Source organism: Chelonia mydas, chromosome 2 (assembly GCF_015237465.2).
Source record: "Chelonia mydas isolate rCheMyd1 chromosome 2, rCheMyd1.pri.v2, whole genome shotgun sequence".
In the NCBI taxonomy this organism is placed as follows: Eukaryota; Metazoa; Chordata; order Testudines; family Cheloniidae; genus Chelonia; species Chelonia mydas.
The window spans coordinates 28,677,127-28,698,790 of NC_057850.1; the positions used below are offsets into that span (position 1 = coordinate 28,677,127).

Below are 21,664 nucleotides of genomic sequence, written 5' to 3' on the forward strand. Positions count from 1 at the left end.
GCCCTGCTGGCAGCTCCTGAGAGATTCTGGTGAGAGCATACTAGCTGACCTTATCTGCTGTGGAAGCGATTTCAGAGGAAGGAATTCTCTCAAGTAACTAGGATACAAATTATAACGCATTTTAAAAGAAATCAATTTCCATATTTGAATTGTACCTGCACTTGTAAGAAATGGGTAGCTAGTTCAATCTATGGAGTATTTGCATAACTTGCTCCTTCTGTTCCATCTATTAAGTGGTTAGGCTGCAAATGCTGCACCAGGGGAAGAAGCTGAAGGGTAGCCCCGTATAGGGAGTATTACAGTTTTATGAAGCCACAAGTACATTGATTTACAGGCAAAGTCAATACCAAAGAGAAATTCCACAGCTGTCACACCAAGTACAGATGAAAATGGATACTTTTAGCCACTGAAGCCACCTCTGTCTGGAGAAATTGGAGGACTAACTGTAACCTTAGTATTGCAAACTTCACTGATGAATACTGAGCATGTGTCCTCAATCGTGTCCATCAAATTCCCTAGCTAATTCCGTCAGCCAGCCAACATCACTTTTGTCCTTTGCAATTTGAACCTTGGTGAATTTACTCTACTTCAAATCAAATCCCAGTATCAACGAGGCACTAGGAAAGCAAGATGCTACAACACCTGAGTCAGATGAAATGGAAATGTTGGACTGAATGTCAAACTGTCTTCCACAGCTGCCTGTTGTGTATATACGGTTGTGACAAAAACCAAAAACAAACAAGCAAAAACAAACAAACAAACCCAAAAAACACCACAGCTGGAAAACCCTGCAAGAGAGCCTTTTGAGTGGATGAGTAATTACTCAACACTACCCTCTGGGATCTCTCTGTGAATTTAAAACAAAACCGTCTAAGCAATTCTTCCCACAATTAATAGGCACTACAGTAGACTTAAGAAAAACACTTCTGTGAGGTAAAGATACATGCTGTAAATTATCCTAACATCCCACATTTAAGTGAACCCTTCCCTTTTTGTGTGTAAATCTGTATGCTGCATAAAACTCCTTGGACGAAACACCATCTAACATAAGATCTCACATAACTATCTATAAAACACAAAATGTAAAAAATACTGGGACAGATCCTTAGCTGATGTAAATCTGGCATGTTTGTATAGTTTCTACAGTATTAATGTCTTTCTTTATGTACAATCTTCTTGAGCTGACCTATCTCACCTGTGCCAGGCTACATAAATGCCAGTCGGACAGCTTCCTTATGATATTTTAGAAAACCAATTTCACAAATAATAGAAACTGTATATTCTATTCTTTTATATAGATTGTCTGTCTTATGATGGAAATTTGTAGTGAGCAATAAGTTTGAAACAGTACAGTTGCATTTTTATAGACAATTAACCATGAGTTATGCTTATATTTTTAGGTTAACAGGATTTCATCTTCCTCCACCTGTGACTAGTACAAAGTCTGTGTTTTCACTGCGTTTGACAAGTGACTTTGCAGTTAGCGCCCATGGGTTTAAAGTATACTATGAAGGTAAGAGAACACGATTAAACACTCTTCTTACCAACAGGATTTGAAAGTTTTACCTCATCCCTATATATATAACAGGGCTCAGATGTGACTTTTGCTAGTTGGATTGAACCAGGTACATTTATTAAAAGGTTTAAAAATTTGCTTCTAGTGGAACCTTTCAATTGTATGCCAAGATCTGTCATAAAAATCAAAGGTTTTAAATACTCCATAATAAATTCCTTATCTTGCCCCAAAACTGATTGATTTCCCATATTATTTTGCAATCTGTCTCACTGTCTGATAGTTGTGGCATTAACATTTTGGAAAAAAGTATTACATACACTTTTAATGACTGTAATCTTTAGTATTTTCAAAGTTTGTTAGTCCAAAAAATACCAAGTATCAAAGATTTTCTGATCCTAGCTGAATATGTATTTGTGTACTATAAACAAGAAAATGTGTAGTAACTAAAGGCAAGATTCTGGCACCCATATAAACATTGAGTATGGTCATGTTCCGCAAAAGGTCAGCTTGAAATCAATTGTGCACAATGAAAAGAGGCTAGCTGTGATTTCCCCCCCCCCATCTGATTTCAGTACATGAAGAAGGGTAATTGAGGATACAAGTTTATTCCAGCATCTAAATGCTTGCTGGGCCCCTGGAGCAGAACCAAAGTTTCTGGTTTTACTGTTTATATAGGAGAGGTGATGGCCAAGTTCTGAGCTGCTGTCAGTGCTGCCATCAAGAGTCCCTGTGGGTCTTCTGAGGGTTCAGTATGAGTGTAGGCATCACCTTGAATGGATTGATGTGTCGTCTTCCTGAATCAAAGGACTATGTTTGTTACATAGGTTCAAAGAGACCTCCTCTATAATCAACCTCATCTTCAGGTTGTCTTGGCATAGTATGAATACTCTGGCCCGACAGGTGGTTTGGCTATCACCTTCTGTATTTCAATGCAGTGATTGTGCACTCCTGTTTGTGCACAAAATCAGGTCTATTTCCTTGTGAATTTCAAGAGTAATAAATTCTAGGGATTTGTGGTCTCTCTTTATTGGTGCTGACACATAGACACCCTAACTAGAGGGGGAGAGATCAACTATCAGCTAACCAATAGCTATAAAATATTTGAAGAAGGTCACATCTCTGAGTTTTATCCTCTTTGTTCCTGTGGATCACTCTGATTTAATCTCTGGGAGTTTAAGCAGTCGAGGTGCAGTTTGGGGAGGCAGCAATTAGGAAGATGCCTGGAGGCTCATCTTCTGCACAGAGGACTTATGTTGGCATACAGAACACCTATGATTGATGCCAAGCGAAGTTACTTCTCTTCAGCCACAGACACTGCTAGGAACTGTTTACCTGAATACTGCACGATACTATGCAGTTCAAATACTAATTCACACAAATAGTTTTCCCTAAATCACACAGTTAATTAAACAAGGAAATAAAAAATACCTGTTATTTGTATGTTTTTGAGACCTGTTTTGTAGTTTCTGGTTGTTTTGAACTTGTCTAATGACTTTGTTTATTCTGCAATCATTTTCTAGTTCACATACAACAGAAGGATTTACAGAATTGAAATTGTAGCTATAGTGTAACAAATTATATTTGAGATGGATTAGACACATTTTTACTCTATTGTAACAGATGTTTGGTGGTGATTTTGTCAAGCAATATATTATCTAGAAATGTAAATATTCAAAGTATAATATATAATTTCTTTCATATTTGGAAAATATATTGTAATTTTTTTCTGTTGCTTTGATGGTATAATGTTGAAAGAGTCCAGGCACTTTCAAGGTCTAAATAGTGCTTTCTGCACTTCTATAAAGGGTCCCGTAGTTTCATACTATTTTTTAAAAATGTGTGTGTGGGGGGGAGGGGTTCTGTTTGGTTGGCTGGTTTTTGTTTGTTTGTTTGTTAATACTCTCAAAAATCCAATCCTGAAAAAAACAAAACCAAACCAAACCAACATCACAACAACAATAAAACCTCAAACATTTCTCATCAGGGTAAAAAAATCACTCTATCCACATAAAACCAGATTATTTGGGCTCTGAGCACATGGAGTGCAGGGAGGTTGGGGAGCTCAAATTTACACTCTCCAATAACCGCTGCTGTCCCTCTGCTTGGGTGCATGGGGTACTGGAACCACTGGATCTGTATAAACCTGCATGTGTGGGGCCCATTCTCAGGTACACAATGGCCCTGATCCTGCACTATTAAAATTAATGAGAGCTTTGCTATTGACTTCAGTGAGCTATGGATCAAGCCCAAAATGTGCAAGGTTGCACAGGAACCCGTGTGTGGCTGGTCAGCTGGCAGACTCCTCACATAGATTCAATCCCAGGCTTAAACAACTCTCTAATTTTCAGTGGGACTTGAACTCCTCAGTCATGTAGGAACTTTAGAAAATTTCACCCTGTGTCAATATAACCATTTCTTTTAACAAACTAATTAAAACTCCTCTAGTTAATGGGCCCTGATTCAGCCAGGTATGTAAGCATGAGCTGAAAGTTAAACAAACATGTGCTTTGCTGAATCTGATCTCAAGTGTTTTACTGTGTTCTTCCAAAAGAATGAGATGAGACTACATTGTCTAAAAATCCAAACTTGTCATGCAGCCAGAAGTCCCTCAGCCTCCCTCCCTGCCCCACAGCATCACCTGCCTCCCCTAGAACTGGCAATAGACAGTGCCATCCCCCACAACAACACTTATTTCAATTCCCATTCCCCTGCCTAGCTTGTCTCTCAAATCACGCTCCCCTGCAACCCAGCTGGTGGAGGAGGGGATGACTATTAGATTACATTCATTTGATGTCTTACTTTTTGGCATTAGAGAATAGATTTATTTAAATGAGATTCCATATCAGTAGAATCTCCAGTACTTTACCCCTGCTCTTTGTGAACACAAAGAACCCTAACTAATATTTTCAAAACTGTGTGTCTCTATCTAGCATCCCAAGTCCATATGGAGACACCTGATCTGGCCCAATTTTCAAAAGTTCCGAGCCCTCAGCAGCTCCTACTGAACTTTAACAGAGCTGCAGGCTGTTCGGTGCCTCTGAAAATCAGGCAACTTACTTAGGTGTCTGAATATGCAGTTAAAATTTGAAACCTGAGATTAAAAAAAAGAAAAAAAAGTGGCACATCACTGAAAACATGACATAAAGGTAGAAAGTGGTAGCTTGCAAGGGAGGGGGGCTGAGTATTATTAAACTATGTATTTAAATGAATCTGTGTTTGAAAGACTAAGTTGTTGAATGAGTTATGTTAAACATTATTCAGCCTTGTCATATATGAATTACAGGACTCATTCCATTTTTTAAAAATACAAAATGGAGAAGGAAGAATTACCATCTCTCAAACAATGATCAACTTTGCAGTAATTTCTCATTGCCACATTTTCAGACATATTCTTTCAGATATAGATATATGAGCGTATGGAAAGCATGCTTGTGCAGTAACTAAACATTTATTTGTATTTCATCTGAGACATGACCGGAAACTCCAGAGTAGCTCACAATCTAAGTGAACTACGAATCTGCTAGGGACTTACTCAAGAATGACCTATAGGTATTGTATTAATTTCTCTGTTCCCTTTTTGAGACTAAACATGGGAAAGGAAGGACATAGAATTACAAGTAGAGCACTGAAGAAAGATTTTGCCAACCTATTTCATTCAGCAATCCAATTCTATTTCTGTTTTCAATTTAATTTTTAAGAATAAAACAAAGAATACCAATAGACAACTTAATTGCAATTAAGTGTGCTATCAGTTAAAACTTCACTCATTGGACAATACCATTGAAAATTTAACATCCTAGCCAATAAGCACAGTAAACTTCATACTAGAGCTGGGGGAATTTTTTTTAGACGAATAGTTTATCAGTTGAAAAATGCAGTTTTGCGTCAACCAAAACTATTCACAAATCAGAGTAAAATTAGGGAAAAAGTTTTGGCAAAAAATTAAAAGAAAAATATTCAAAAAAGTACAAATGTTCAGTCTGACATTTTTGAGTTTAAACATTTCAACTTTTCTTTTTGAAATGTTTCATTTAGAAAATTAGTCATATTTAATTCAAAAGAGGGGAGAAAACACCTCAAAATGAAAAGAAATGGTTTGTTTTGGGTTGAGTGAAACATTTTATTCCACCTGATGTTTTATTTTTTTTCAGTTTTTCATTTTGGCAAGAAAAAACAAAAAGCTTCTTTTTCAGATCAACCTGAAACAAATATTTTTCTTGCTTTTCTTTCTCCGCTTCAGACACCAAACCAAAAACACTATTATTTTTCAATTCTACTTCCTCACCCCCAGATTAGCAGATGGAGTTGATGATGCAACACATTTAGAATCAGAGGATATGCAGCTTGGTCACTGATTTTGTTTGAATGGAAGAAGACAAATTAGTCATCCAGGCCCTGAGACGCAGAAGGAAGATGACAATCTGAGTCTAGTGAATGTACCATTATTATTGTATTTACAGGCAGTCTATGAACGAGTTGGTTCTCAATTCTGTCTTTTCCATTCTTCCGTGTTCATACACTTGAGTAAGATCAGTTTCTCCACCATATGAGAGAGAACACTTTTGTAGTACAGATGAAGTAACCTAGAAGAAAGAAGTATGTACAAAATAATATGCAAAGCTGTAAATAAGACAAACTGAAATGCTCTTCTCAAAAGAAGAGGAAGACATGACAGTTGGTTCAAGTAAATTAAGTAGGAGAAATATTGAATCATGAGCTTTGCCAGCAGCAAAATATTGGTTCCCTTTTTCTCACTGAATGCTGGCTTATCTGCACTGGTTGGTGTGTTGTGGTTATGGAGGCAAGACTCGACCGTCTCCATGCCCACCTGCTTTGGGAAGGGAGTATGTCAATCCACAGCACTCCTTCTTCCAAAAGCCCTGGTCCCAATATCTGGGTAATCACACAGGGGTGTGTGTGAGTGTGGGTGGGTGTGTGGGTGGGGAAAAATTCTTCAGTCTTCTTAAATCCCCTGAAAAAACACTCATTCCAAGCCACAATCTATCCCTGACAGCCACTTTTATATTCGTCTTGGTGAGATTAGTTTATATTTGGAATAAAACAAAATCCACTTTGATTCATGTTTCTATTTTCTGTTGTCCTGTGATACATAATATAGCTTATTCACTGTGTGCATGCAAGAGAGAGATACAGCTGCTAAAAAAGAAAGGGAGATAGCAGCTTGTAGCACACAGCAGGGGCTTCAGTGATTCTAGTTGTGTTTGAATGGTGTGTTCTTTTGCTTTTACTGGACTATTTTATAGCTATTAAGCAGGTAGCTGGTTCAGTTAAGATTGCTGACTTCATTAATAAGCATGGGGGTATAAAGTGAAGTATCTGAACAAAGACAGGAGAGGGGGCGGAGAGGTCAAGGAAATAGTCAAGGCATTTTCCAACCCATCTAGGAGTTGGCTAGTAGAGCTTTCTAAATATGCATAAATCTTCTAATGATGTAAATAATAATCTAAGAGCAATAGGAAAGAAAGTCTCATTATATTTTCTCAATAGCAATTTTTACTCATGGTAAAAGCATATCAGAAACCTTGTTTTGCAATCTCATTGATCCCGGAACACTTTGAAATAGAAAAGGTGCAGAAAGAGGATTTTGAGGTAGGAGTCTATAGAATTCTAGGGTCCCTGGAGATGATTTGTAGACATTTTACCACACTGTTCTGAATTCTCCAATAGATTTCTTTTGTATTGTAATTGTTCTTGGACACTGAAAATAAGAGAACAACTTTAGTGTATGAATTACAATTTAAATTGTAGTAATCTAATAATTATGCTGCAAGATTCTGGAGAGGGAGTTAAGAGCCATGGTAAAAATTTAAAGGTTATCTAATATTTTCTTGATAATGAGTAGTGGGAAAAAACAGACACTCTGGATTACTACATTATGGATTCCATTTAGTGACTTCTGGAGGCCTTCATGCACTTCTTATAGCATTGTTATGAAGAATCTGTAGCTGAATTACTGGAGCATGTAAATCAAACAATATTGGTATAATTAAAATGTGTCAGGATATGAGTGCTAAATATAATTTTGGCAGTTGGCAGACAAGTGAAATATTTGAACAAATGGGAATGAACTATTTTTAGATTGCCTACATATCAGAATTCAGAAATGTAGCTAAAGATGAAATGTAGCTAAAGATTTCTGAATTCTGACATGTAGGCAATGTAGCTAAAGCCTTGACTACACAAGATATTTTAGATTACTGACAATGCTAACATCATCACTGCCAAAGTTTATCAAAGGTTAGAGTTTTATTACAGGAAGTAAATAGTATTGTAAGAGAATAGTCTAAGTCAATGGGTTTCTACATAAGGGTGTACCCAGTCACTTGACTGTAGGACAGAGGCCTTAAAAACCATTTTTAAGTATGGGCTATATTCTGAAGGCCATACATAATTTTTATTCAGTCCTTGCTACAACAGTAGGTCTGGTGGCTTGGAGACAATTGAAGTCTATGGGAGTTTTGCCTGAGCAAGTGCTTAGTAAAAACTTATTTGATGAGATGCTCATTAAACTTGCTTAATTTTGCTGGATAAGAAGCTGTGGCGTTTTGCTTTCTGTTCATATAGTAAACAGGAATACAACTATAAACATCTTAAATTATATTTGCATATAAATTGTAGAGCGCCAGAAAGCTCTTCACTGGAGATTCAAACTGTTGAAAACAAGACTCATTAAATGTGCAAGCTCAGCTCCCTCCTCCTTCTGAAGATCAAATTTAAAGACTAGGTTCTTTTTGAGATCTGCTTCCTTTGCATCTGTCAGGAAGCAAAAAAACAAAAGGATTGGAAACTGTCTGCAAAATCACCATTGGCTTCAAAGTCAGGGTAACTTGGTGAATTTCTATTGCTTGTGTTATGCAGGTCAGACTACATGATCTAATGGTCCACCTTTACCTTAAAATCTATGAATTATGAACAGAGAATTGCCCTGGTGTACATGACAACTCGAGGTCCTTACTCTGCCACCACTAACTCTTGGTGTAGGGAATTGGAGGATGTTTGTCTGGGGCAGGCAGGAAGGAAGCATAACAAACTTCAATTACACTGTATCTATTCACTACTGGCAAAAGGTCCATTAAGGATGCTCTGTAATTCTATACTCCAGCGAAATCAGCGTATAGGGAAAATTCATAGGATCAGCTGCAGCTGTGTTATTTTAAGAGACACTTTGGTAAATAAAAGGGAATTCACAAAACTATCAAGAACTGTCTATAGGAAATGGGGAAAGTAAATGGTTAAGCAAGAAATCAAGCCATTAGGCCAGGTTCTGAATTCTCATTCACTGGTACAAATCTGTTACTTCACAGAGGTAAATGGAGTTACAATTTTATGCTATTATAAGTGATATCAGAAATTTGCTGTGCCTTTTACAGTATTACTGATACTGCAGGATCAATCCAAACAAAAAGAGGTTACCAAACCCTCCAGTTAAAGGCTGTGAAATAACTAAAATGCTTTCCCCAATACAAGTATATTAATTACAAAACAAATTTATTTTCTAGATAAAATACACTGGATCTTACCACATATGATGCATTCATAATAAGTCTGTGGCAAACATTGTTCTAAAGGATAATTACAATTTCCCAAATATAGCCTTGTCTGATAATTCTTGACGTTAAGTCAAGATAAGACAAAATAACCATTGATTGGGAAAATATTTCTTCTTCCAACCCATCCAATTTAGGATGACCATGTGTCCCTGAAACCCAGGTATACCCTTGTTTACAAGGCCTGCGCCAGTATCCCAAAAACTAAGTGTGTTATCATGGTTATTGTAACTTCTGCAGACTAACACCCATGGGAATATTAGAGACCTAAGCTGGTGAAACTAAAAATATGGCTCAACCCCCCACCGAGCAATACTCCTGGCTCTGAGAAATTAAATATAACATTCCTAGTCACCTTTGCAGTGGTTCTTCCCCCACTGTCACAAGCACTCAGGAGTCCTTGAAAACACAGATATTTTATTTGGAGGAAATGGGGAAAAATAAATAAAAGAAGCATGATTACATATGTACAAATACAATACAATGAACAAAACTGAATCTGTGCACCAAGACCTAGGTTGGACACCCCTGTGGTGTCAGATATTGTCTGGTTAGCTGAGGTCCAGAACTCTGTCAGATAATCCCCACCCATCTAAAACAACACTCACAGATCCAATTATTCTCAGTTTTAGTTGAGAGAAACTATCAAGTGGTGGCTCTCCTCACCCTGTCTGCTCCTGCCTAGAGAAGTCCACATCATCAGGTACCACTGCAATTACCTGGTCCAGTTCTGTGACATCATCCTACAGAATTGGCACCTGGGTTATTGTGAGCACCTGAATTAGCCTTGCCTATTTGTGATTTGAGTCTGGTTGGGCCTTCTTGTGAAGTTCAGCTCTGTGCTGCCCCCACCTTTTGGGGTGATGTGATGTAGTTCTGCATCCTCCAACACCAATCTAGTTAGGTCACACTGCAAAGTGAGCTCTGGGTCCAGGGGGGAAAGTAAGTCTAGGGACTTACCAGTACGGGGCTGGGCTGGGGCCAGCTCTGGCCCCCAGAAGGGGCGGGGTCTTGGGTGGAAGGGGTGGGACTGGGGAGGTCAGAGCCAGCCCCGGCCCAGCCCCGTACCAGTAAGTCCTTTAAATCATCCCCGGAGCCCTGCCGCCGCTTCCCCAGGGCTCCGGCAGCAGGGCTCTGGGGATGGGACTCCAGCCACCACTACCACCCCAGGCCCTTTAAATCATCCCCGGAGCCTGCCGGTGCCCTGGGGAAGCAGCGGCGGTGCTCCAGGGATGATTTAAAGGGCCCAGGACTCAGCCACCACTACCGCCCCGGACCCTTTAAATCGCCGCCCCAGTCCCGCCACCACTACCCCAGGGCTCCGGCAGCGGGGCTCTGGCAGCAGTTTAAATGGCCGGGGGCTCCAGCCGCTGCTGGGAGCCTCAGGCCCTTTAAATTGCGCCTGGGGAAGCCGATCCACCCCGGTACGGTGCACTGGCTCTTGCCATTACGCCATACTGGGGCGTACCAGCTTACTTTCACCTCTATCAGGCTCTGCCTCTCCCCTCACAGGGTCTCAGAGCCCAGGCTCCAGCCCAAGCCTGAAAGTCTACACTGCAATTTTATAGCTCTTCAGACTGAAAACCCACAAGCCCAAGTCAGTTGACCTGGGCCAGCTGCAGTTGGTTTATGGCAGTGTAGCGTAGAAGTACACAATGGGTATCTGCAGCACCAAGTCTCAGAGCCCAGGTCGATTGACTTGGGCTGACAGGGCTCAGGATGCAGGGCTAAAAATCGCAGTGTAGAAATTCAGGCTTGGGCAGGAAACCCCAAGAAAGCAGAGTGGGTCTCAGAGTCCGAGCTCCAGCCACAGCCCGAATTTCAATATTACTATTTTTAGCCCCAGAAGCCTGAATCAATTAACTGGGGCTCTGAAGCATTGTGCCATGGGTTTTTTATTGCAGTATGGACATACCCTCAGGGTACGTCTACATAACCTGTGGCAGTGAGCCTCCCAGCCCAGGCTGATGGATGTGGGCTCATGGGCACTAGTGCTCTAAAATAGCTAGGTAAACTGTGCTTTTAAATTACAGCTTGGGCTGGGGTTCATACTCTGAAGCCACTCCCTTTCCTAGGCTTCAGTGCCCCAAAGCCGCAACGTCAAAGCGCTGTCTACACATCTATTTTTAGAGTGCTAGCGTGAGCCGTGCAAGCCTAAGTCTGTCACCCTGGGCTGGGAGGCTTGCTGCTGCAGGCTCTGTAGATGCACCTTAATGTAAGCGGGGGAATAGTCCCGCTATTGTGCGGAACTTTTCTGGCTTCTGCATTACCCCGGTGAAGTGGGCTAGTGAAAGGATCTGAGTCCTCGCTCCCACTTCCTTTACCCAGTGGCCTCCCTGCCCTTGAGGACTCCCCTTCCACTCTCCTGTCTGGCAGAGTCCTCGTAACCCCAACAAGGCTGGGCCCAGGATTCCTGGGGGGCTCGACCCCCAACCCTGCTGTGGTCACCTAGGACCGGGGGCTAGGATGTCCACACTACAGGGTACTCTCTCTGCACTGGGCACTTCCCTGATCCACTGACCATTACATACAAGTTAAAGCAAATGCAAGTAATTTAATCAACAATTAATTTTAAAAAGAATAAGGAATAATGGGAAAAGTTAAAGGAAACACATCACCCTGCTCTGTGGCAGGGAACATCACAAACAGTATCTCTGGAATGTCCGGGCAGTTCACAGTCTGTTCCTTGTAAGTCCCAGGACTTCTTCTCAGGCCCTGGCTGTGCTGCAGGGATGCTGTGGGTTGGACACTTGCTCTTGTGGTGGCCACACGTTCTCAGGCTCCAAGTGGTAGGACCCTTCTTCCCAGTGTCGCCCCCGCCCTGTCGGGGTTCTGATCCAAGCCTGGCCTGCAGAGCCTCTTGGCTGAGGCATCTCCCTGTGCTGGGCCCACTGCCCAGGGTCCCCCTCGCTCTCCCCAGCTGCTCACCGCACCCAGCTCCAGACTGCTCCAGCCCCAGCTGCACCACTCTGTCTCTGCACGGCTGCTGCTGCTGCTGCTCTGCCTCCAGCTCCCTGGGCTGCTGCTTTGGCCCCTCTGCCTCTGGTTGCTGCAGCTTTGCTCCCAGGACAGGTCTGCTCTGCAGGCCGCTTCTGTGACTCTGCTCCCAGCACTGACCTGCTTCCTGGGCTGCTTTTCTGGCCGCCCTGGCTCTGGTTGCTACAGAATGGCTAGGCAGCAGTTCTGCAGAAAAGGACTTGGGGTTACAGTGGATGAGAAGCTGGATATGAGTCAACAGTGTGCCCTTGTTGCCAAGAAGGCCAATGGCATTTTGGGATGTATAAGTAGGGGCATTGCCAGCAGATCGAGGGACGTGATCATTCCCCTCTATTCGACACTGGTGAGGCCTCATCTGGAGTACTGTGTCCAGTTTTGGGCCCCACACTACAAGAAGGATGTGGAAAAATTGGAAAGAGTCCAGTGGAGGACAACAAAAATGATTGGGGACTGGAACACATGACTTATGAGGAGAGGCTGAGGGAACTGGGGATGTTTAGTCTATGGAAGAGAAGAATGAGGGGGGATTTGATAGCTGCTTTCAACTACCTGAAAGGGGATTCCAAAGAGGATGGCTCTAGACTGTTCTCAGTGGTAGTAGATGACAGAACAAGGAGTAATGGTCTCAAGTTGCAGTGGGGGAGATTTAGGTTGGATATTAGGAAAAACTTTTTCACTAGGAGGGTGGTGAAACACTGGAATGCGTTACCTAGGGAGGTGGTGGAATCTCCTTCCTTAGATATTTTTAAGGTCAGGCTTGACAAAGCCCTGGCTAGGATGATTTAGTCGGGGATCGGTCCTGCTTTGAGCAGGGGGTTGGACTAGATGACCTCCTGAGGTCCCTTCCAACCCTGCTATTCTATGATTCTATGATTCTATGAGGTCTCCTCCCAGGGAAAGTCTGCTCTCTCTGGGCTGTGCCTCTGGCTTTGGGGCTGCAGCTCTGCTCCCAGGACAGGGTCTGCTCTCTCTCTGGGCTGCTTTTCTGGTCCCTCTGGATCTGGCACAGCTCTGCTCCCCAGCTTAGCTTGGGCCCCTGCTTTCTCCTTAGCTCAGCCCCACTCTGTCTGACCCAGGCAAATCCAGCTCACACAGAGGACGGGATCTCCCTGGCCTCCTGACTCCCTGATTAGCCTGCCCACCCTGTCATTCAGGCTGACCTGGAGCATTGGCCTCTCCCCATTGTTCCTGGGGACTGTCAGTCTCAGGGTCCTGATTTCCCATAGACCCTTCCCCTTTTAGTACTGAGAGCTAGCCAACCAAAACACCCCACTGAATGTTAGTAAGGGGGCAACAGTCGCCTTACATTAAGACGGAGTCTTCTACCCTCTCTTATTGAATTTGAATGTCATTCCCAAACCAGAGTCCAGTACTTGAAAAGTCAGGGTAGCCCACTTACTCCAAGGCATATTGGGTACTATTCCTATGCCTTTCAGAGGTACAGTCACTATACCAATTGTGACAAAGTTCCTCCTCTGCATTGGTGGGTCCAGCACTTACTGGCTGATTTGTTCGCTTCAGAGATTCACGGCAGTCCTCAGTTTGGCCACTTCTGTTAGTGGCTCAAACCTGCCATTCACTCAGCTAACCTCATCACTGGCCAACTTGGGGAAATGGAGGAGAACAATCCCTGCAGTCTCTGCTGACCCAGCTAGTGGGTCGGGGGATAGGCCAGGGAACTTCCCCTCTGGTGGGACCCACAATCCAGGTTACCTCCTCTTGTCTCAAATAGGGAGATGAGGGGGATGGGGGGAACCCGGTCCCGCCCTCTACTCCGGGTTCCAGCCCAGGGCCCTGTGGATTGCAACTGTCTACAGTGTCTCTTGTAACAGCTGTGTGACAGCTACAACTCCCTGGACACTTCCCCATGGCCTCCTTCCGACACCTTCTTTATCCTCACCACAGGACTTTCCTCCTGATGTCTGGTAATGCTTGTACTTCGCAGTCCTCCAGCAGTACGCCTACTCACTCTCAGCTTCTTGCGCCTCTTGCTCCCAGCTCCTCACATGCTCCTCACTAACTGAAGTGAGGTCTTTTTTAAACCAGGTGCCCTGATTAGCCTGCCTGTCCTAATTGATTCTAGCAGCTTCTTAATTGGCTCTAGGTGTCCTAATTAGCCTGTCTGCCTTAATTGGTTCCAGCAAGTTCCTGATTGTTCTGGAACTGCCCCGGTTCCCTTATCCAGGGAAAAGGGACCTACTTAACCTGGGGCTAATATATCTACCTTCTATCACTCTCCAGTAGCCATATGACCCGACCCTGTCACACAATCTATTATCATGTATACAACTATAACATGGACAGAGTCCCACTAAAGCAACAGAATATAGTATGTGGAACTATAGGTGCTCAACATTATAATTCATGGAAATGAGGTTGGCCAGAGATGGCTTTCCTGCTATTGAGGGAGTGCAAGTTCCACTCCTCTAAGATGTCTAGCTCTGGAGTTTATAATATCACCACATTTCTCTCTGTATGTATAATTTTTAATTTATGTTGTAATAACACCTGAAGGCCAAATTGGGATCAGAGTATCTTTGCAGTAGGCATTTTATAAATGTACAGTATGACACAGCCCCTGCCCCGAAAGAGTTTCATAGATTCATAGATATTAAGGTCAGAAGGGACCATTATGATCATCTAGTCTGACCTCCTGCACAACGCAGGCCACAGAATCTCACCCACCCACTCCTGAAAAACTTCACCTGTGTCTGAGCTATTGAAGTCCTCAAATTGTGGTTTAAAGACTTCAAGGAGCAGAGAATCTTCCAGCAAGTGACCTGTGCCCCATGCTACAGAGGAAGGCGAAAAATCTCCAGGGCCTCTTCCAATCTGCCCTGGAGGAAAATTCCTTCCCGACCCCAAATATGGTGATCAGCTAAACCCTGAGCATATGGGCAAGATTCACCAGCCAGATACTACAGAAAATTCTTTCCTGGGTAACTCAGATCCCACCCCATCTAACATCCCATCACAGGCCATTAGGCCTATTTACCCTGAATATTTAAAGATCAATTAATTACCAAAATCATGTTATCCCATCATACCATCTCCTCCATAGACTTATTGAGTTTAATCTTAAAGCCAGATAGATCTTTTGCCCCCACTGCTTCCCTTGGAAGGCTATTCCAAAATTTCACTCCTTTGATGGTTAGAAACCTTCGTCTAATTTCAAGTCTAAACTTCCTGGTGGCCAGTTTATATCCATTTGTTCTTGTGTCCACATTGGTACTGAGCTTAAATAATTCCTCTCCCTCTCCGGTATTTATCCCTCTGATATATTTATAGAGAGCAATCATATCTCCCCTCAACCTTCTTTTAGTTAGGCTAAACAAGCCAAGCTCCTTGAGTCTCCTTTCATAAGACAAGTTTTCCATTCCTAGGATCATCCTAGTAGCCCTTCTCTGTACCTGTTCCAGTTTGAATTCATCCTTCTTAAACATGGGAGACCAAAACTGCACACAGAATTCCAGATGAGGTCTCACCAGTGCTTTGTATAACAGTACTCAAACCTCCTTATCCCTACTGGAAATACCTTTCCTGATGCATCCCAAGACCTCATTAGTTTTTTTCACAGCCAAATCACATAGGTGGCTCATAGTCATCCTGTGATCAACCAATACTCCAAGGTCCTTCTCCTCCTCCGTTACTTCTAATTGATGCGTCCCCAGTTTATAACTAAAATTCTTGTTATTAATCCTTAAATGCATGACCTTACACTTCTCACTATTCAATTTCATCCTATTACTATTACTCCAGTTTACAAGGTCATCCAGATCCTCCTGTAGGATATCCCGGTCCTTCTCTAAACTGGCAATACCTCCCAGCTTTGTATCATCCGCAAACTTTATTAGCACACTCCCACTTTTTGTGCTGAGGTCAGTAATAAAAAGATTAAATAAGATTGGTCCCAAAACTGATCCTTGAGGAACTCCACTGGTAACCTCCCTCCAGCCTGACAGTTCACCTTTCAGTAGGAGCCGTTGTAGTCTCCCCTTTAACCAATTCCTTATCCACCTTTCAATGTTCATATTGATCCCCATCTTTTCCAATTTAACTAACAATTCCCCATGTGGCATGGTATCAAACGCCTTACTGAAATCTAGGTAAATTAGATCCACTGCATTTCCTTTGTCTAAAAAATCTGTTACTTTCTCAAAGAAGGAGATCAGGTTGATTTGGCACGATCTATCTTTTGTAAAACCATGTTGTATTTTGTCCCATTTACCTTTGACTTAAATGTCCTTAACTACTTTCTCCTTCAAAATTTTTTTCCAAGACCTTGCATACTACAGATGTCAAACTAACAGGCCTGTAGTTACCCAGATCACTTTTTTTTCCCTTTCTTAAAAATAGGAACTATGTTAGCAATTCTCCAATCATACGGTACAACTCCTGAGTTTACAGATTCATTAAAATTTCTTGCTAATGGGCTCGCAATTTTGGATGCCAATTCCTTTAATATTCTTGGATGAAGATTATCTGGGCCCCCCGATTTAGTCCCATTAAGCTGTTTGAGTTTCACTTCTACCTCAGATATGGTAATATCTACCTCCATAGTTTACAATCTAATTTTAAAACAAGTACATTAAATTTGGGCTGAACCAACAATGGAAGTGGAGCAATTTTTATATGCTTTCATTTGCCAATATAAAGAGTGAATTTGCAGGAAAAAGGCCCATATACATACACATGTATTTAATAATTGCTTCACTTCAACTTTCTAATTTCTATTGTAACCAAAGCCTTGGTTTTAGTTTAATTGTTGTAGAGATGAATATTACATTTTGTCTAATGAATCTCCCCAAATTATAAAGCAATAAATAAATAAAATCTATATTTATTTTATTAAGGGGCCACTTACATGTGCATAATCAGATTCCAGATGAAAAGATGGAGATAGCAGTTGTATTTGTTTAAAGGCCACACCAAAGTATATTATCTTGGAAAGTTAGCAAAACAATCAGCACACTAATAATTCTTCTTACTTTAAATCTTGTATTTAATTTCTTTCTTGCAGAATAATGTGTTAAATATGGCATATTTGTCAACCTATGGTACTGTAATTTATCATTTTGATGTGAGTCAGACATCTGAGACAATGATTAATTTGAAATCTTAATTATCTGTCAGCCTTATTTTAGTTTTCTTCACATACCAATGTAAGCTATCAATGGACATTATAAAGTCTTAAAAGAAAGTCCTTAAAATATCTTACATTAAAAGTTTTTTGTGAAGTTTGAATTTGTAGGTTACAGGTTACATTTGTCATGTTATTAAGATAGCCTAATAGCCTTGGAAACAGGAAATCTTAAGAAACTAACATATTTTGATCCAATGTAATAACTGTAATCTGATAAATTCAAAACACTTTTCTCTATAATGTGTTCTTCATTTAAAATAAAAGAAAATTCATTGCAACTACATTTTATATATAGTTGTTCATGTTTTTATTATCTAAACTACAGATCTCTGATATTTTGAGGCCCTTTTCCCAGTAATGAGCAACCTGGGTGAACCCTTGTGCCTTCACAGAGCCCAATTAACTTCAGTGGGACTCTGACTTGACTGAGCTGTAGGTTCAGGACCGTAGTCTTTTATTATTAACACTGAAATACACAAATTTACAGGAATAGGTTCAACACTACTGCCAGGATTTTCATGATTGGGTTCCTAAAGTTTGGCACCTAAATTCATATTTAGGCACCCAAATAAGTGGCCATATTTTCAAAGTTGCGAGCATCTAGAAACTCCCATATACGTCAATACAAGCTGCTGCATCCTCAGCACATTTGAAAATAAATAAGGTCATTTGTTTAGATTTCTGATGTCAGGCACCCAGTTGTGAAAATAATTGAAATTATATATACGTTAATAATAAAATATAATTATAATAATGTATAGATAGTTCCTTTTTCCAATAGGGAAAAGGGAAGAGGAAGATAGGGGAAAACACCAAAAATAGAGCATGCAAATTAACCAAAAAATGTTATTATGATTCACTTAGTCAAAACATTGAAAAAACTATTTAAAAATAACTAAAATGAAACAAAAATTTGAGTATTTTTTTTCTGCGGAAAATACTTACGGTTTATTTTACCAGTGCCACTCAGGAGCCTGCTTACTGTCCAGTGATGTCACTGGAACAAACTTCACTGAATTGTGAATTTATGTAGAGAAAGACAGTTTGGATCCTAAGAATCAGAGGACAAAAGTAGATGTTCTATGAAAGGTCTTTGCACCATCTTTAAGAATGGGATGGCCAGGAGGGTCTAGAAGCAAATATATCCTTAAGTAAATGTTGGTCTCTTGGCTGAAGGATCCATTCTTCTCCTTAGGTAAATCTGGCTTTCCCCTAATTGATTGACTTATGGGGAATAAAATACTATTCATTTATAATGTTGTCACGATGCCACTAAAATTTAGTGGACATGAATTTACACGTTACAGTTAAAAAAGAAAAAAAACAACTCAGCTAAGCTGCTTATCTGAGATCCACACCATGGATCTAGCAGGAGAGGTTGTCCCACAATATTGTTCTACTTTCAAATCCTTTTTTTATGAAGCTCTACATTTAAAAAAAATAAAAATCAAGACTCATTAAAAAATAAATTAGGTTAATCCTTCACATGAACTGTAGCAAATAATTGATAAAGTGTTTTGAAAAATAGTCTGAAGAAGTAGAGGTAGATAACTCTCAAAAATTGCTGCTACATTTTAGTTTGTACTAAATCATTGCTGAATTGAATGGCGCTCAAATCATCACAAAGTTCTCAAGAACAAATGAGTGCAAAACATTGACATAAATATTACAAATTAAAATGGTTGAATTTTTTTTAAAAGAGTAATTTTGCAATGTCCCCCCCGCCCTTTTTTTATTTTGCAGCTCTAAGTGCAATGTAATGAGTATAGTGCATAGTGGTGTAAACTGTCCAATTTTATACATTATATTTAATTTTCCCATGTCCATCTGCCTTTCATATGTGCATTCTGTGAACACTCAACATCTGAGCTTTACTAGCAAATAAACAGACAAAAAAACCCTTGTGGTTCAAATATGGCAATATTCAATGAAAGCTATATTTGTATGTTAATTCAGCTGTATATATTATAATATATGCAGATTGTTCTGTGCTGTGTTGGCTGGTTACATAGCCATTCTCTCAGGGGACTGAAGCAGAATTATGTGCTAATAGTCACAGCATGAGTTGATATTTGTGAATATTTGTAATGCCCTTTGTGCTAATGATCTACGAACCAGTAATTATTAACTGAGAAAATTTTGGAATAATTTCAAATAGCAAACATCTAAGCATTTTGGCCCAGATCCTTACAGGTATTTAGACCTCTAACTCCCAAATTGCGGGCACTTAAATACCTCTGAAGATCTAAGCCTTTGTTACCTTTTCTGAGACTATTATGAATAGAGGGGAAAAAGGTAAATTTTGTCAGATTATATTATGTGAATTATACCTTCAGCTCTTGTCAAGAGATAGTCCCTTCAAGCTTTTTGTGAAGATAATATAGGCCAGATCTTCAGCTGGTGTACATTGGTGTAGCTCCATTGACTTCAGGAGAGCTGTGCAAATGAACACTAGCTACGAATCTGGTCCATAATGTTGAATAATAGGGCAAAAATTGAATACAGAGCCTTAGATGCAAGAATGTGGATATTTTATAATTCCAAATGATACCTAAAGGTATTTCCAGAAACCGTTACTAAATCAAAGAGAATTAGACTGGAAAAAATACTTTACAATAATTTGAGTTTCTTTCTCTGTCTTGTTTCAGAGTAACAGCCGTGTTAGTCTGTATTCACAAAAAGAAAAGGAGTACTTGTGGCACCTTAGAGACTAACCAATTTATTTGAGCATGAGCTTTCGTGAAGTGAGCTGTAGCTCACGAAAGCTCATGCTCAAATAAATTGGTTAGTCTCTAAGGTGCCAAAAGTACTCCTTTTCTTTCTCTGTCTTAATCAGAAAAATGTTGTTGCTAAAACACACTTTGTGTGACTTAGGCAATGCAACATACATGGTTCTGTTTTAGTGGATTCTAATAGCTCTGGGCACTTGGTAATACTTTAAACTGTGGTATGCTTACTTCTCTACACCAGTGTTGCTGGGCATAGAGGTTTTCTAACAGAACATGGTGGTGCAAATCACAGGAGAGTTCACACAAGCAACTATGTCAATAATGGATTTAACATTTCTATGTGATTGTTTAATGTTGTATGTTCTCTCATAATAGTCTTCAGAATAATGTATTTGTGTTTAGACCCAATTTGCACTGATATTAGGAATTCAACTATGGCTGAAATTGTACTGTCAAGAACTTGTGTTTAACAGTAGACTTTTCTTCTGAAGGAAACTAACTACATTACATGCTGCAGTTACCCTATTCTGAAATGTGATATCTACAATGAGTATGGGGAAAAAACAACTACTGATGTCAAAAAATAACTCTGATGCTTCCAGACCTAAAGTAGAATGTTTTAGAGGGGTAGCCGTGTTAGTCTGTATCAGCAAAACCAATGAGGAGTCCTTGTGGCACCTTAGAGACTAACAAATTTATTTGCGTATAAGCTTTCGTGGGCTAAAACCCACTTCATCAGATGCATGGAGTGAAAAATACAGTAGGCGGGTATATATATTACAGTACATGAAAAGATGGGAGTTGCCTTACCTAGTGGGGGGTCGGTGCTAACGGAGCCAATTCAATCAAGGTGGAAGTGGCCTATTCCCAACAGCTGACAAGACGGTATGAATATCAACAGAGGGGAAATTACTTTTTGTAGCCACCCAGCCACTCCAAGTCTTTATTCAGGCCAAATTTGATGGTGTCAAGTCTGCAAATTAATTCCAGTTCTTCCGTTTCTCGTTGAATTCTGTTTTTGAAGTTTTTTTGTTGAAGAATGGCCACTTTTAAGTCAGTTATTGAGTGTCCAGGGAGATTGAAGAGCTCTTCTACTGTTTTTTATAAATTTTTCCTCTGTTGATATTCACCCCTTCTTGTCAACTGTTGGGAATACACCACTTCCACCTTGATTGAATTGGCTCCATTAGCACTGTCAAGATTCCTCCCCCACTCTGAACGCTAGGATACAGATGTGGGGACCTGCATGAAAACCTCCTAAGCTTATCTTTACCAGCTTAGGTCAAAAAGTTCCCCAAGGTACAAAATATTCCACCCTTTGTCCTTGGATTGGCCGCTACCACCACCAAACAAATACTGGTTACTAGGGAAGAGCTGTTTGGAAACGTCTTTCCCCCCAAATACTTCCCAAAACCTTGCACCCCACTTCCTGGACAAGGTTTGGTAAAAAGCCTCACCAATTTGCCTAGGTGACTACAGACCCAGACCCTTGGATCTTAAGAACAATGAACAATCCTCCCAACACTTGCACCCCCCCCCCTTTCCTGGGAAATGTTGGATAAAAAGCCTCACCAATTTGCATAGGTGACCACAGACCCAAACCCTTGGATCTGAGAACAATGAAAAAGCATTCAGTTTTCTTACAAGAAGACTTTTAATAGAAATAGGAGTAAATAGAAGTAAAGAAATCCCCTCTGTAAAATTAGGATAG

General features: G+C 40.6%; 1 protein-coding gene across 2 annotated transcripts in view; it reads left to right on the plus strand.

The window, feature by feature from the left end:
* Nucleotides 1–21,664, plus strand: part of CSMD3 (CUB and Sushi multiple domains 3) — a 1,174,472-nt gene that overhangs the window by 185,120 nt on the left and 967,688 nt on the right. For both annotated transcript variants that reach the window (XM_037892097.2, XM_043539165.1), the window contains exon 3: nucleotides 1,401–1,513. In XM_037892097.2, the coding sequence (XP_037748025.1) occupies nucleotides 1,401–1,513 (113 nt within the window). The remainder of the gene's footprint in view (nucleotides 1–1,400; nucleotides 1,514–21,664) is intronic.